The 12,700-nt window shown below is 39.6% G+C and overlaps 1 protein-coding gene across 1 annotated transcript; it reads right to left on the bottom strand.

The window, feature by feature from the left end:
• Positions 1-220: 220 nt before the first annotated feature.
• On the bottom strand, positions 221-11,656 carry RAB9A (RAB9A, member RAS oncogene family). Its single transcript, XM_063126389.1, has 3 exons — positions 11,576-11,656; positions 4,103-4,138; positions 221-1,416 (listed from the first exon to the last, which is right to left on the bottom strand). The coding sequence occupies exon 3, from the start codon at positions 1,380-1,382 to the stop codon at positions 777-779; it is 606 nt and encodes a 201-aa protein (XP_062982459.1). The 5' UTR covers positions 1,383-1,416; positions 4,103-4,138; positions 11,576-11,656; the 3' UTR covers positions 221-776.
• Between the last annotated feature and the right edge of the window lie 1,044 nt (positions 11,657-12,700).

Raw genomic sequence — 12,700 nt, 5'->3', positions numbered from 1 at the left:
TCACATTAACAACTACGTAAGCAGCTAAATACTACTGTGTTTTATTTTTTGTTTTTGCAATTGGCACAGCTAAATGTCTTCCTTTGTAGTTCAAGAAACCAGCTGCTAAGACTGTTGAAATTCAGCAGTTTGTTAACAGAAGGACAGCCAAGATATCACCTACTATCCATCAGAGTATGAGAAAACCAGATGAAGGAGGAGGAATAAACACCCACATAGGTTCCATGTATGCAGATTTATTTTCTAACTTAAAACCTACAAGCAGTTTAGTGACACTAGGCAAATAGCAAAAGCCCTTAAGCATCTTAAATTAGCTTAGATCTTTTTTTAAAAAAAATCACATTAAAGATTAAGAACTGGACCAAGACTCTACTATTATTGCTTTATGAAAAAGGGTTTTAGTGAAGCAAAACATAGACTGGTGATCTCATAAAAATATATATATATGTACGTATAAAAATTCTATTCTGCATCTGAATTCCAGAACAAGTCCCCCAAGTAGTGCTTCTAGAACTTTCAAGTTTTAGTAGATAATTTATTAATTTTCAAATGACACATTTAAATTAAATGAACTGTTGAGTTGGTACCTTCCCAGATGTCAGACACCACTAATTTAGCAACAGACCACTTATTGAAGAGAAGCTCTCTTCTGCCCAACACATAAAGCAGTAGAATATTACAATTTAATATATTAGAGTGGCACCCACTGAATCATATTTGCTCTATTATTACTCCAAGTTAAGTTAGAATGCTATATGGTCAAGAAATAAAACTAGTCAACAGCATGATGAACTAGGCTTGGGCTTCCGGTGAAGGTTTACTGTATCAGTTTGAATCAAGTGATCCGACCTATCGTCAGTGGCAAGAACTCTTCGAACAGCTTCCTCAAAAGCTGCTGCAACATTAGTGGCATCTTTCGCACTGGTTTCAAAGTAAGGATGATTGCCGTTGTTCCTGCACCAAAGTTCAGCTTCTTCTGCAGACACTTGCCTCTCACTTATATCAACTTTGTTGCCCAATATCACGAAAGGAAACGTTTCAGGCTCTTTCACATCTGCATAGTAAATAAATTCCTTTTTCCAGTTGCCCAGGTTTTGGAAGCTTTGAGAGTCATCTACGCTGAAAGTGAGAAGACAGCAGTCAGAGCCTCTGTAGAAAGGAGTCCGCAAGCTCCTAAAACGTTCTTGACCTGCAGTGTCCCATATCTGCATTGTGACAAAGTGTCCATCCACTTCCAGGTCTTTATTTAAGAACTCTACACCTATTGTATGGAACAGCTGGGTATCAAACTTGTTAGTGACATATCTGTTCATGATTGAACTCTTCCCAACTCCTCCGTCTCCTAGAAGGATTACTTTAAGGAGTGATGATTTTGCTGCCATCGTTTCAAGAACAAATACTTTCTGATATCCAGTTCTGCAAAATAAAATAGATCTTGTTCATACCTAAAAATTTCAGTTTGTTACACAAACAAATCTGACTAACATTGCAATACAATATTGATATAGTAGCTATAAATGTTAGTGATTAGATCAATGATGCTTTACTCACAAAAAAATATTCACAAAAATGGAGCACTGATGTTAATATAATTAGTAATATTCAAAGAGCAAGATAGAAATTCCCACAGTATTCAAATTGATAATACACTTTAATAGAGGAAGATCATGATTTCATCCAGCCAGGCACATCTTAAGACCATTACTACCATTAATGTGACAATCCTGCTTCTGAATTGAGCTTACTCCCATAAATCAAGTCAGACATGTGAGGGATTTCTAAGATGGTACAATGCTGAGGGTCTTACTGAAAGGGGATTTTGGGGACAGATGGAAGCTGAGCACAATGGAAACACAGTTTCCCTATTCACTTTCCAAAATGAACTGGTAATACCACTGTATAGGTCCAAATCAAGTTTAGAGGAGGAGAGGTATATGTAAGAGATAATATGTGTGTCCCTAGAAAGAAAAGAATGTTCAGCTCTTACAATCGCAGTATCATGTCTAACAAAGGAAATTTTCTGCAAGTGCCAGATATTTCAGGTCTGCTTCAAACATTCTGGATTGCTAAATGTTTGAGAGATAGACAAACATGTAGGCAGCGACACTAAAGCTCTAACTCAAAGTGGAGAGAGAGAGATCTATTCCTTAAAATCATGACTCCTTCCCATCAAAATGTGGTATACTTGGAAAACCAGTCTGGTAGTCTTGACTTCAAATCTCCTTCTTATGCAATACAGCACAACCAGAACAACATAGTGTCTTACCAACTCCAAGAATTAAAATGTTTCTTGTATTCAGTAAGTTAAAATGTCTCTTTAGTACATTAAGTAGATATCTAGGCACTTGCTCTCTTGTTTACAAACACTCCGTTTTGAAATCCTGCTGTACTTTGCTAATAAATTAATTGGTCCACTGGCTAGTTTTATGGTTTTTCGACTTTGTTTTTGTAAGTCACCTTAAGGAAGAGCAATAAGGAAGTGGGTAAGACAAATAACAATGTTTGCTAGTGATGGTGGGCTTTGCTCCAAAGAGAACACATGTTATGCCTGAAAAAAAGGAGAGAACACCACTCTGTGAAATGACATCATTTCAGTGTTCTATTTCCTTTTGGAGAGGTGCCCCATCATAGCTTTCCATAGCACACATTAAGGTATATGTGTCAATGCTCCATTAGTGGGACATTAACTGAACCAAGGAAAATTCTGGTGTGTTCCACTCCCAAAACTCTGATTGTTGTAGACTAACAGCCTTACTCAACAAACTCATCCTACAAAAAACAAAACCTTCATTATATCAGAAAATAAATTTAGGGAGCAATCCTATGGTCCCTGGAGAGCATCCCAGAGGCCATAAGATTATTTGGACCCACCCAACCGAAAGCCATAGATACTGCTATGACTTCAGGAGGGGGACTTTGGGAAAGAAACAGGATTAATAGAGCCCATGGTGACATGGGCTTTACACTAGACAGGTTTAGTGAGCCTGCCATTCCAGAGTATGTCAGTCACAACACAACACTTCATTCAATTTACTGAGGAGTGCATTACCGTTTTTAATGCATTACAACTGGAATAATCAGATTTCTAATCTTACAGTACTTAATCATGCTGATTCTGCTTTGTTACTGGTTACCTCTTGTAATGAAAGCCAAATATATATATATATATATTAATGGAAGGCATTCAAGTCTTCCATTTTGGGGATGGATCAAAAGGCATCATTCTAGATGTAGGATGTGTCTTCCCCAGCCCACTCTAGCTTGTGCAAGACCCCACACAGGAAAAAGTCCAAAAATGATCTTCTGCTTGTGCAAACTTGAGAAACAGAAACATGACAATTGCTATAGAACCTACCTACTACATCCATGCATGAATTCTTGAGCAAGTTTTTGTGGAAATGAGCTGTCAGCTATTTATCTTCCAGTCATGTTTTTTTGAATCAGAAATTTAGGCTAGGGTCTAAAGCCCTATTTTGAGCATGCCAGTGGGATGTACCATGTACATTGATGGTGCTATATAAATAAATAATAATAATAATAATAATAATAATGATTTTTTTTAAAAAAACCTCTTTCAGTAGAAGATTTGTATGTATACAGAAACCACTTTTCAAACTTTCATTAGTTTCAAAAGAGATTTGCCACGTAGCTTGGGAGACTGTGTGAGAAATACCACTGAGAATGAAATGACTATGTTTTTTATGAATTTGATACATCTAGTAAATTTATACATTAGAAATATTTCTCTTTCTTTTGCTGTTATTTTGATCTTGTTGAATTGGATAGTTATCTTTTTTTGTTAGCCACTTTGGATTTTCTCCAGAAAAGAAAAGCAGGTTATAAATATTAGAATAAAATGAATCTCAAAGTTCCCTTCAGGGCATGTAAACACACAGTTTTTAGATCTGGATCATCAGCTATGCTTTCTTTGATACTTCTTTTACTTATACATGTGTATAAATGAGAAATTAGTATTCTATAAAACTATTCAAGATTTAATGGTTCAGAACCACATTTATGTTTTCCAATATACCCCTTTAATTCTCCACACACACTGCTGTTTCGTAAACTAGCATATGAAATATTTAATCAAAATAGTTACCTTTACTGTTCAGTGTAATACATGATAATCAAATACCTGCAAACAAGAGAAACATTGTATTATTACTGGACATGCTATAGCCATGCATTTTAAAAGCAACTTAACATGTTTAATTTTTTTTTATCATTATACAATGTTCATCTAACATTACATTCTACAACAGGAGTTCATAGCCAAATCAGTCTTACCAAGATACATACCATAATTGCATAAACATATATTGTTAAGTTTAACCATATGCAACTCTCTTTTTTTGATGAAGTAAAACCTTTTGGGTGGCACTTTTGGAATAACTAGATTTTGAAAAAAGAAGCTTGAAACCCAAGGTATGCTTTCATCACTGTACACTAGTAAGTGGGTGGTGGGTGCCACGACACAGGCTCTGAACACCAGACCTCACGTCTGCCCCACTTATTATGGGGCGACACAGGCTCTAAACACCAGACCCGGACGAGGCTACTCCCTGCTCAAGCTAAGCACCACCGCTTGATACGCCTGAGGCAAGGGATAAAAACCACCTTCCTCCAAACTATGTGGAGAAAGGGGTTAAAATGGAGAATGTATTTTAATATATATAATAATGCGCTGTGAGTTATATCTGCTTAGGTGAATGATTGTCAGAGTGGGTGCTGAATGTGTAAACTTAAGATGATAAACGTCAAACAGACACGTGGGATTTTTGTGGTAGTTTTAAAACAAACAATTAAAATTTATTTTTAAAAGTTCATAAGCTTTGTTTCAAATAACAACATTTAAAAACATTTTTGAAACCTTTCATACAATCCGGTCACTCTCACATTCACGCTTTCCTTTTTCTCACACAATCACTCTTGAACTTTCTTTATTTTCAGTATTGATTAATATACTTCCACTACGTGCACACCACACTCTAAAGACACCACTCACTACACTGACTCTTAAATTTCCCAGAACTTAAGTACCATAAATACGGAGAGCACTACAGACTCTAAGAGTACCTAACAAGTCTCCCTGAAAAGCTTTCCTGAAAAGAACAAGAACTCTCAATCCCCTCAGTCATTCCCTTATATATCACTCCTCCCCCCTCCCAAGACATTCTAACTCCGCCCACTCAGGCCAACATTCTACAAACCACAGACTTACAAACTGCAGACATACATTTGGAATTGACTTGTGGGGTGTAATGCCACAGTGGGGAATAGAACAAGAGCACAGTGGTGCAGATCAGGAAAACATATAAGCAAATTTTGTGGGGAATTGTGCATTTTTCAGGCTTTTTGAGACCTCCCTTTGGGAAATTAGTTCACGTCAACTATGATGCTATGACTGACCAGCAACAGAATATGGCTGTCTATTCAACCATTTCAGTAACACTGTTATAGAAATTTTGTGTGGGAAAACACAAATAAAATGTAATCTGGATATGAATAGGTGAAAATCACCATCTGCAACTTTTTAAAAAAAATACAAACTGTTAAGTCTCTACAACCACTTTTAAATGGGATTCAAAACTTCAAATATGCAAATCTTAAAGTAAGCATTAACACATTCCAGGTGGGCTTATGAGTCTGGCTTTTTAGGAAAGGAACAAGCCACAGGTCCCAGTTCTTATGTAAACCATGGATGGAAGTTTCATAGTTTATTTAGCCATTCCCGCTGGCAGGAGACAAGCAGGAGGAATAGAGCAGCATGAACCAGCATACATTCCCAATACGCCAGAATTCTAAAGAATTCTGGTTGTTATGTCTGAACCAGGCAATTATCTTGTTGCTTTGATTATAATACTACTATTATCCTATTTGTGTAAAATACATAGTATTTTTAGGAATGACTTGAACTGAAAAGTCAAATGTGTATATGTACCAAATTTGATACTAAAATGCATAATTTACATGCCTAGCATTTAATTATTTATCTTAGTTGTGTAAAGGCACTTTTACAAATGCATCTTTTCAGAATACAAGAAACTAAAGACGTATCTTATATTGTAAGAGTAGGTATGTTGTGGTTTATTGTCAAATCTTTACAAAACCTTTGGAAGGCGAGTAGATATCAGTAAAGAGAAATGGTTGCCCTTTGAAAAAGAAAGGATTTTGTGGAAGATGTTTACTTCTTGGGAGGAGAGCAATGACAAATCTTGATAAAATAGTTAAGAGCAGAGACACCACACTGACAACAAAGGTCCGCATAGTTAAAGCAATGGTATTCCCTGTAGTAACCTATGGCTGCGAGAGCTGGACCATAAGGAAAGCTGAGCGAAGGAAGATAGATGCTTTTGAACTGTGGTGTTGGAGGAAAATTCTGAGAGTGCCTTGGACTGCAAGAAGATCAAACCAGTCCATACTCCAGGAAATAAAGCCAGACTGCTCACTTGAGGGAATGGTATTAAAGGCAAAACTGAAGTACTTTGGCCACATCATGAGAAGACAGGATACCCTGGAGAAGAGGCTGATGCTAGGGAAAGTGGAAGGCAAAAGGAAGAGGGGCCGACCAAGGGCAAGATGGATGGATGATATTCTGGAGGTGACAGACTTGACCTTGGGGGAGCTAGGGGTGGCAACGGCCGACAGAAAGCTCTGGCGTGGGCTGGTCCATGAAGTCACGAAGAGTCGGAAACAACTGAACGAATAAACAACAAACTGATTCTGTACTTTCTGTGTTTCAGAAATTGTACTGCAATTGCAGCCGGTTTCTCAAGGCTCATGACAATAAACCCATGTGGAGTTTGGCATCGTATGCCTTTTAACCTATGCAATTATCAGACTTCCCTAACCTGCTGCCCTCCCGTTATTTTGGACTACAACTCCCATCAACTCCTGCCAGCATACCAAATGGACAGGAATTTTATAAGTCATTGCCCAAAACTTCTGGAGGGAACTGGGTTGGGAAAGGCTGCAATATACAGTATATAACCTGATTTCCCTGAGATGGGGAAAAGCCTTTCCAATTCTCCACCCAAACTGCAGTCTGTTTTACACCACAAGAAAATGCACAGCTTTTGTTACTGATTGTATGTGGGGGGGAATCTGCAAGTAGTGGAGTGGGAGATACTTGGCAGGGACCCTCCTTAGAAAGATCATCCAAGGTTGGGGAAATTAACTTTAACCACTCTCAAAAATACCAAGGTTTAGCTCATTTTAGTGGTGTTTTGTAGCAATGTATTCTCGAGCATCAATTAAATTAGTTCTTAAGTAAGATTGACTTTAACGGCAGTAAAAGTACTTCAGAAGTGTTTATAAGGCATTAAAAGGGGCAGTTAAGGTGCAATCCTATGCAAGTTTTGACAGAAAAAAAGTCTTACAACTCTGCTGTACTACTTACAGAATTGTAGGACTTTTTTCTGTCTAAGCATGCATAGAATTGCACCATAGCTACTGAAATCTTGGGAGTAGGACTACGTTGAAAAGAAAAAGTGGTAACAAGTGTGCTGGGTTCTTTTTAAAAAAAAAGTGGGATTAGGATTTGGGTTCTGATGTTTATCTAATATATGATTGTCCCATTCAAAGCAAGGGGAGTATAAAAATATAACTGAAGCAGTGGGAGCTGCAATCCTACACACAGTTAGGCTACTTAAATCTCTTTCACTTTAGTGGGAATTAAGTAGCCCGTGTGCAGGTTTACAGGTATGTGTTTTTCTACACAGATATGTTGGCAAAACAGTAAAGGATTCAGAAAACACATGCATTATAAAAATGAACTTTCAGCATAAGAGATCTCATACAAGTACATGAATGTTTGAGATGTAATGACAAATTCTGATATGGTTACTGCCAGTAAATATGTGAGATATTTACAGAAATGCTTACAACTTAGTCAGCTAAAGCAATACAACTAACATTATAACTACATATCAAAACGCAGATAACTTATCTAAAAACAAAACACAAGTATTATGTAATGGGGTATCTATCAAAGTACCAAAGGATCCAGATAGCTCAGTAGTGCAATAGGTGCTTCCTGTGGGCCACAGGCAGTTGCCTGGAGCCTTGTCTGGCATTTCTCAAGTATCTACCAATCTACCATTGCAGAAAACCGGGGGGGGGGGGGGGCAATTCTAGCAACAAGCTCTATGATTCCTGCCATAGAAGTCTTGTGCCTGCACTGTCCTACGAAGCAATACTCAAAGATTCCTGCCTGCTTCTTAGTATACTCTAGGGACGCTCCAGCAATGAGGTTTCTATGGAAGGAACCATAGAGCCCATTCCTAGAGCATTTCTCCCCTTTTGTGTTGTGGGGGAGGTGTCAATGCCTTCATAGCCTCACTGGACTTCTGATAGCACAGTTCTGTCACTATTCACAGTAATAAAGCTGTTAAGCCACCCTTTCTGAAAATTTCAAGAGTTCTTTTCCATGCTTCATGTCACCCAATTTTCATGAGTTGGGAATGTACCCACAGCAACTGGGCAACATTTTCAACTCAGCATTAAGTAGGTCTGTTTACAATGTAGCGACCCCAATTTTTGCTCACCACCAACTCTGACATTTCGGCAATGGAGAGCGTTAAAGTCTTGCTTGTGATGAGAATTGTATGTGAATGTGCATGCGAGTGTGTGTGTGTGTGCATGCACATGCAATACAACCTTCAGGGCCAAAGAAGTTGCATGCCCCTGAGATACATAGATTCTTAAAACATTCGCACATTCTTTAAAAAAAGATAAGATTACAGGGACCAATGGCTATTAGGCTAGTGTTTAAATACAATGCTGAAGTAGCCAGTATACAGGAACACTGTCTGTATAAGTCCTTGCCCTCAAGCTGCCATCAAGACAAGTGCTGCTGTATTCTGCATTAGTTGTAGTATCCAGACAAAGCACCAAATAGATTGTTTAAGAAAAAAACAACGAATTATGGTTGCTAACTCCTTGCTCTCTAGAAAGGATGTAATCTACAAGTCAGAGAGTGCTGACTGAAAGCTTCCAGGAGAACTACCTGTATTTCCAGGAGTAAAATTGGTTCTACAAAAGCTCCCAGGCTGCATGGGTAACAAAACCCTCTTAATATCAGGTAACCCTCTTTCTAGATCACAACGCCTCATACACTGTCCTTTCCCTCTTCTCTGGATTAAGCTATGAGAAGTTTGGGTCCAATATCCCACAGTGACTCACTGTACTCCATCACAGTATCCATGGCCAGCTGAAAACAATAAATATGCACTAACTTTGGAGAACAAACATACACAAAGTGTTCTTGGTATCTGGAGCTCTCATTGACTCAGAAAAAAGGGCTGTAGAAATGTAACATCAGACTTCTTTGTCCCCAAGAACTTTTGAAATTAAACAGAACACTACACACCAGAACATGTTCCTCAGAGTTTCACCAAAGGCCTAATCATCTTTCCTTTTTTAAATACACAAGCCATTTATTTTATCGGGAACACATCTGGTAGTAAGAACTCATGAAAACTATCTTAGTATTTTTCCCATTTTTGTTTTTCAAAATACATTTATTTTCAACTCTGTTATCTATCATCAGTCTTATGGATGGAAGGTGTCAGAAATTTAAATTAGTATGTGTAATGTGGCTAGGCGTAATTAAAGCAAAATTGTTGAAACTATACTGGGACAAACCTGCTCACATGTTAGCAAATCCTGTTCACATTGCATGTTCAAAATTCTAAGATAGTTTTTATGCACTCTGACTCCCAAAATAAAGTGTTCAAATCCCTTAATTCCAATTGTAGCCATCAATGAGTAGACTTTAGTACCAGCACCAAAATGTCAGGCACCCAGCAAAACAGACACATACATTCCCCCCCTCCCACCAGTTCCTGGTTCTGTGGCAAGACATTGCCACCCTGCATTAGCATGATGATGCTTCAGCTGTACATTCATAAAACTCATGACACTCCCCTCCCACCTTAGCATAAGTGATTTGTGCCCTCTTAGATGTGGGAGAACATTGTTAAAACCCAGCTTAATTTTTTCAGAGATTATAGAAGTTGGCATATAGGAATTCCTCCTCAATTATAGGTTTAAGTTGCACTAAGGAATAGTTCGTTTGAGTTTAAGGAAGTACTTTGTAACCATAGGCACAATGAGGCAATGCAGTAAGTAGCCCAGGAAAGCAGTGGAATCTCCTTCATTAGAAGTTTTGAAATTATGAATTTAAAATCCTGTCTTGGTGTTCAGAGTTTCCTCCTTCCCAACTCTATGACAACTATCAGACTGCAACAAGGAAACTGGAACTCAGAAAAGAGGGCTCAGAAACTTAAAGCCAGAGTGTGGTCCTCAAGAACTTTAAAGTTAAACAGTACTCAATATAGCCCTTTACATACCAAAATTTCTCTTTCAAATACATAGTCAAGTGGCTTTCCAACACAACCAAGAATTACTCTTACACAGTGCTCTGAATGTTTTGAAACTCTTATCTTTGCTGTGGAAAGAACCTACATTTCTTGTTCTACTGAGTGACAGGAACATTGAAAAATTCTCAGCAGTAAAACCAACCAGAGTAGCTACTTTGCTGCACAGTTTAGACCTAGTACCTTATAGCAAAAGCTCTTTGTTTTCACACACAACTGCACAGGTAGTCGGAAAAGTGCTTGTTCAAACTCACTCATCCGCAAAAACAGGAAGCGCAGCAAATTAAATAGCTCACTATATCATCTCTTTCCAAATGGGAAGGTACAGGATTTTCCACCAGAAAGATGCTAGAAATGGAGGAAGACAAAGGGGGCATACATAAGAAGTGGAGCTGTCCCCTGACAGTCCAGTGACTTTAATCATTTCAGAGAAACTGCCCTAGAGATAAATTGGTCATGTGCGAGCTGAGAAGTATAGGAGAGAAGCTATTTCTCAACTGAACCGCCGTCACGGGATCTTTGATCACGCTGCATTGGCGAGTCAGAGAGGAAAACAGGCAGACAGATCAGCAATTTTGAGACCCAAGCCCTCGACTTCAAGAAAGGAAGTTCCTCAATATACACATATGAAGAAAGGCAGGAGCCTCTCGCATTTGCGGGGGACAGCACTACGATGACACCACGAAGGATTTCTCCATTCCCGCTCCCACCAAAACCAAACAACCCCTCCCCCCAAACCCCCAATTTCTCAAGTGCCCCAATTCTGTAATAGATTTGTAAGTATGCTCCATTTCCATAGAGCATGCACCCATTGCAGGATCGTAGCCTGAGCTGGCAGGGGGGCTTGGCTCAAGTTAGCCTGCAAGTACCATTTACTTTAGGACCTCCCTTCTGCGACAAGGAGAGGCCAAGAGCCAAAAACCACCCGACCCCCCCCCCAAATTAAAGACCAATAAAATAACGTAGAAAGAAATTAAGAATTAAGGCGAGGGCAGCATCTTTCCTCCTGTGCAGCGAGGGAAAAGACAAGCCGACTCCCGGCCGCCAACAACCCCGCCGCACCGTCAGCAGCCAAGTCACGCAACTTCAGTCACCGGGACGCTAAATCCCACAAGAAAGCGCCTTATTTCTTCTTTCCACTCACGCACCACCCCAGAAAGAAACATGCGAGGGCTTCGGGCGCGCTCACCTACCGAGAAGGAAGAGAAGCCGGCCTCGGAGTCACCTGCGGCCGCCGCTGCCTGCCGTGGGGAGGCGGGAGGGGGGGAGGAAGAGGAGGAGGAGGGAACTTTGGAGGAAAAACAATATGGCGGAGGCTGCGCTATGGGGGCGGAGTCGGGCCCTCACGTGATATCGGGCGAGGGCAGCGCCTTCCCCTGCCCTCTCCGGGCTCAACTAAGCGAGAGGTTGTTGCTAGGGGACGGGCTCTTTTCTCTCCTTCGCCTCCGTTTTCGGGCAATCAGAGGCTGGCCAATGGCCCGGGTTAACTTGCGGGGTTCTTGAGGAAACTGAGCAGGTGTTAACTGCTGTTCTGAAGCACTCAGAGGCTGAGTTCGGACGACACGCTAATCAACGGTCGTTTTCCATTTTATTCCTATTAACGCCACCCCGCCCACCCCGTTGATTAGCGTGTTGTCCGAACTCAGCCAAAGACTCTACTGCGTGTTCTTTTCCACTTCTGATACGTGCAAAGTAAATGTGAATGCGTGTTCTCCAGCCACATATCACTAATGTCTATAAGGGCGCAACCCTATGCACCTTCAGCCAGAAAAAAAAGTCCTATAAACCCCACATCCCCCCTTTTCTCCTATGCCTAAACACGCATACGATTTCCCCTCCCTTAGTATTATGGGAGAGGGAGAAAAATGTCTCCCTACCCCGTTTTCCACACCATGCATCATTTTGTACACCTCTATTACGTCTTCCTGCTCTTGGAAACTGCATATCATCAAATGCAAACTTCTTAGAGTCTTTTTGCGGGAATTAGAAAAAAAAATTGTTTTATCTGTGGATTCAACGAATAAGAAGAAAACTTCAAGATAATAGAAAGAGGGGAACTTTTTTGTTATTACAGAGTAAGAGAAAATATTGTTACATATTTTTGCTGTGGAGAAAATCGGAAGTCTATTTTAAATTTGTATGTTTTTGTTGTTCTTCTGGTGTTTGCTTGTTTGTTTGCGGTTTTTGCTTGTTTGTGTTTTGAAACAAAAAAACATTTAAACTGAAAAAGGGAAAACTGCATATGATTTCACTGCCAAATCCATAAGTCCTTGTCCTCTGATACTGTTGACCATTTTCTCCTCATTGACTACCTCCAT

This window comes from Elgaria multicarinata, chromosome 5 (genome assembly GCF_023053635.1).
Source record: "Elgaria multicarinata webbii isolate HBS135686 ecotype San Diego chromosome 5, rElgMul1.1.pri, whole genome shotgun sequence".
NCBI classification, from domain to species: Eukaryota; Metazoa; Chordata; class Lepidosauria; order Squamata; family Anguidae; genus Elgaria; species Elgaria multicarinata.
Note: the sequence above shows the minus strand (reverse complement) of the source record. Positions and strands in the feature narration are given on the sequence as shown.

What these genes read in the sequence shown, in the direction of transcription:
- RAB9A (XM_063126389.1), bottom strand. Translation starts at nt 1,382, where the DNA reads ATGGCAGCAAAATCATCACTCCTTAAAGTAATCCTTCTAGGAGACGGA.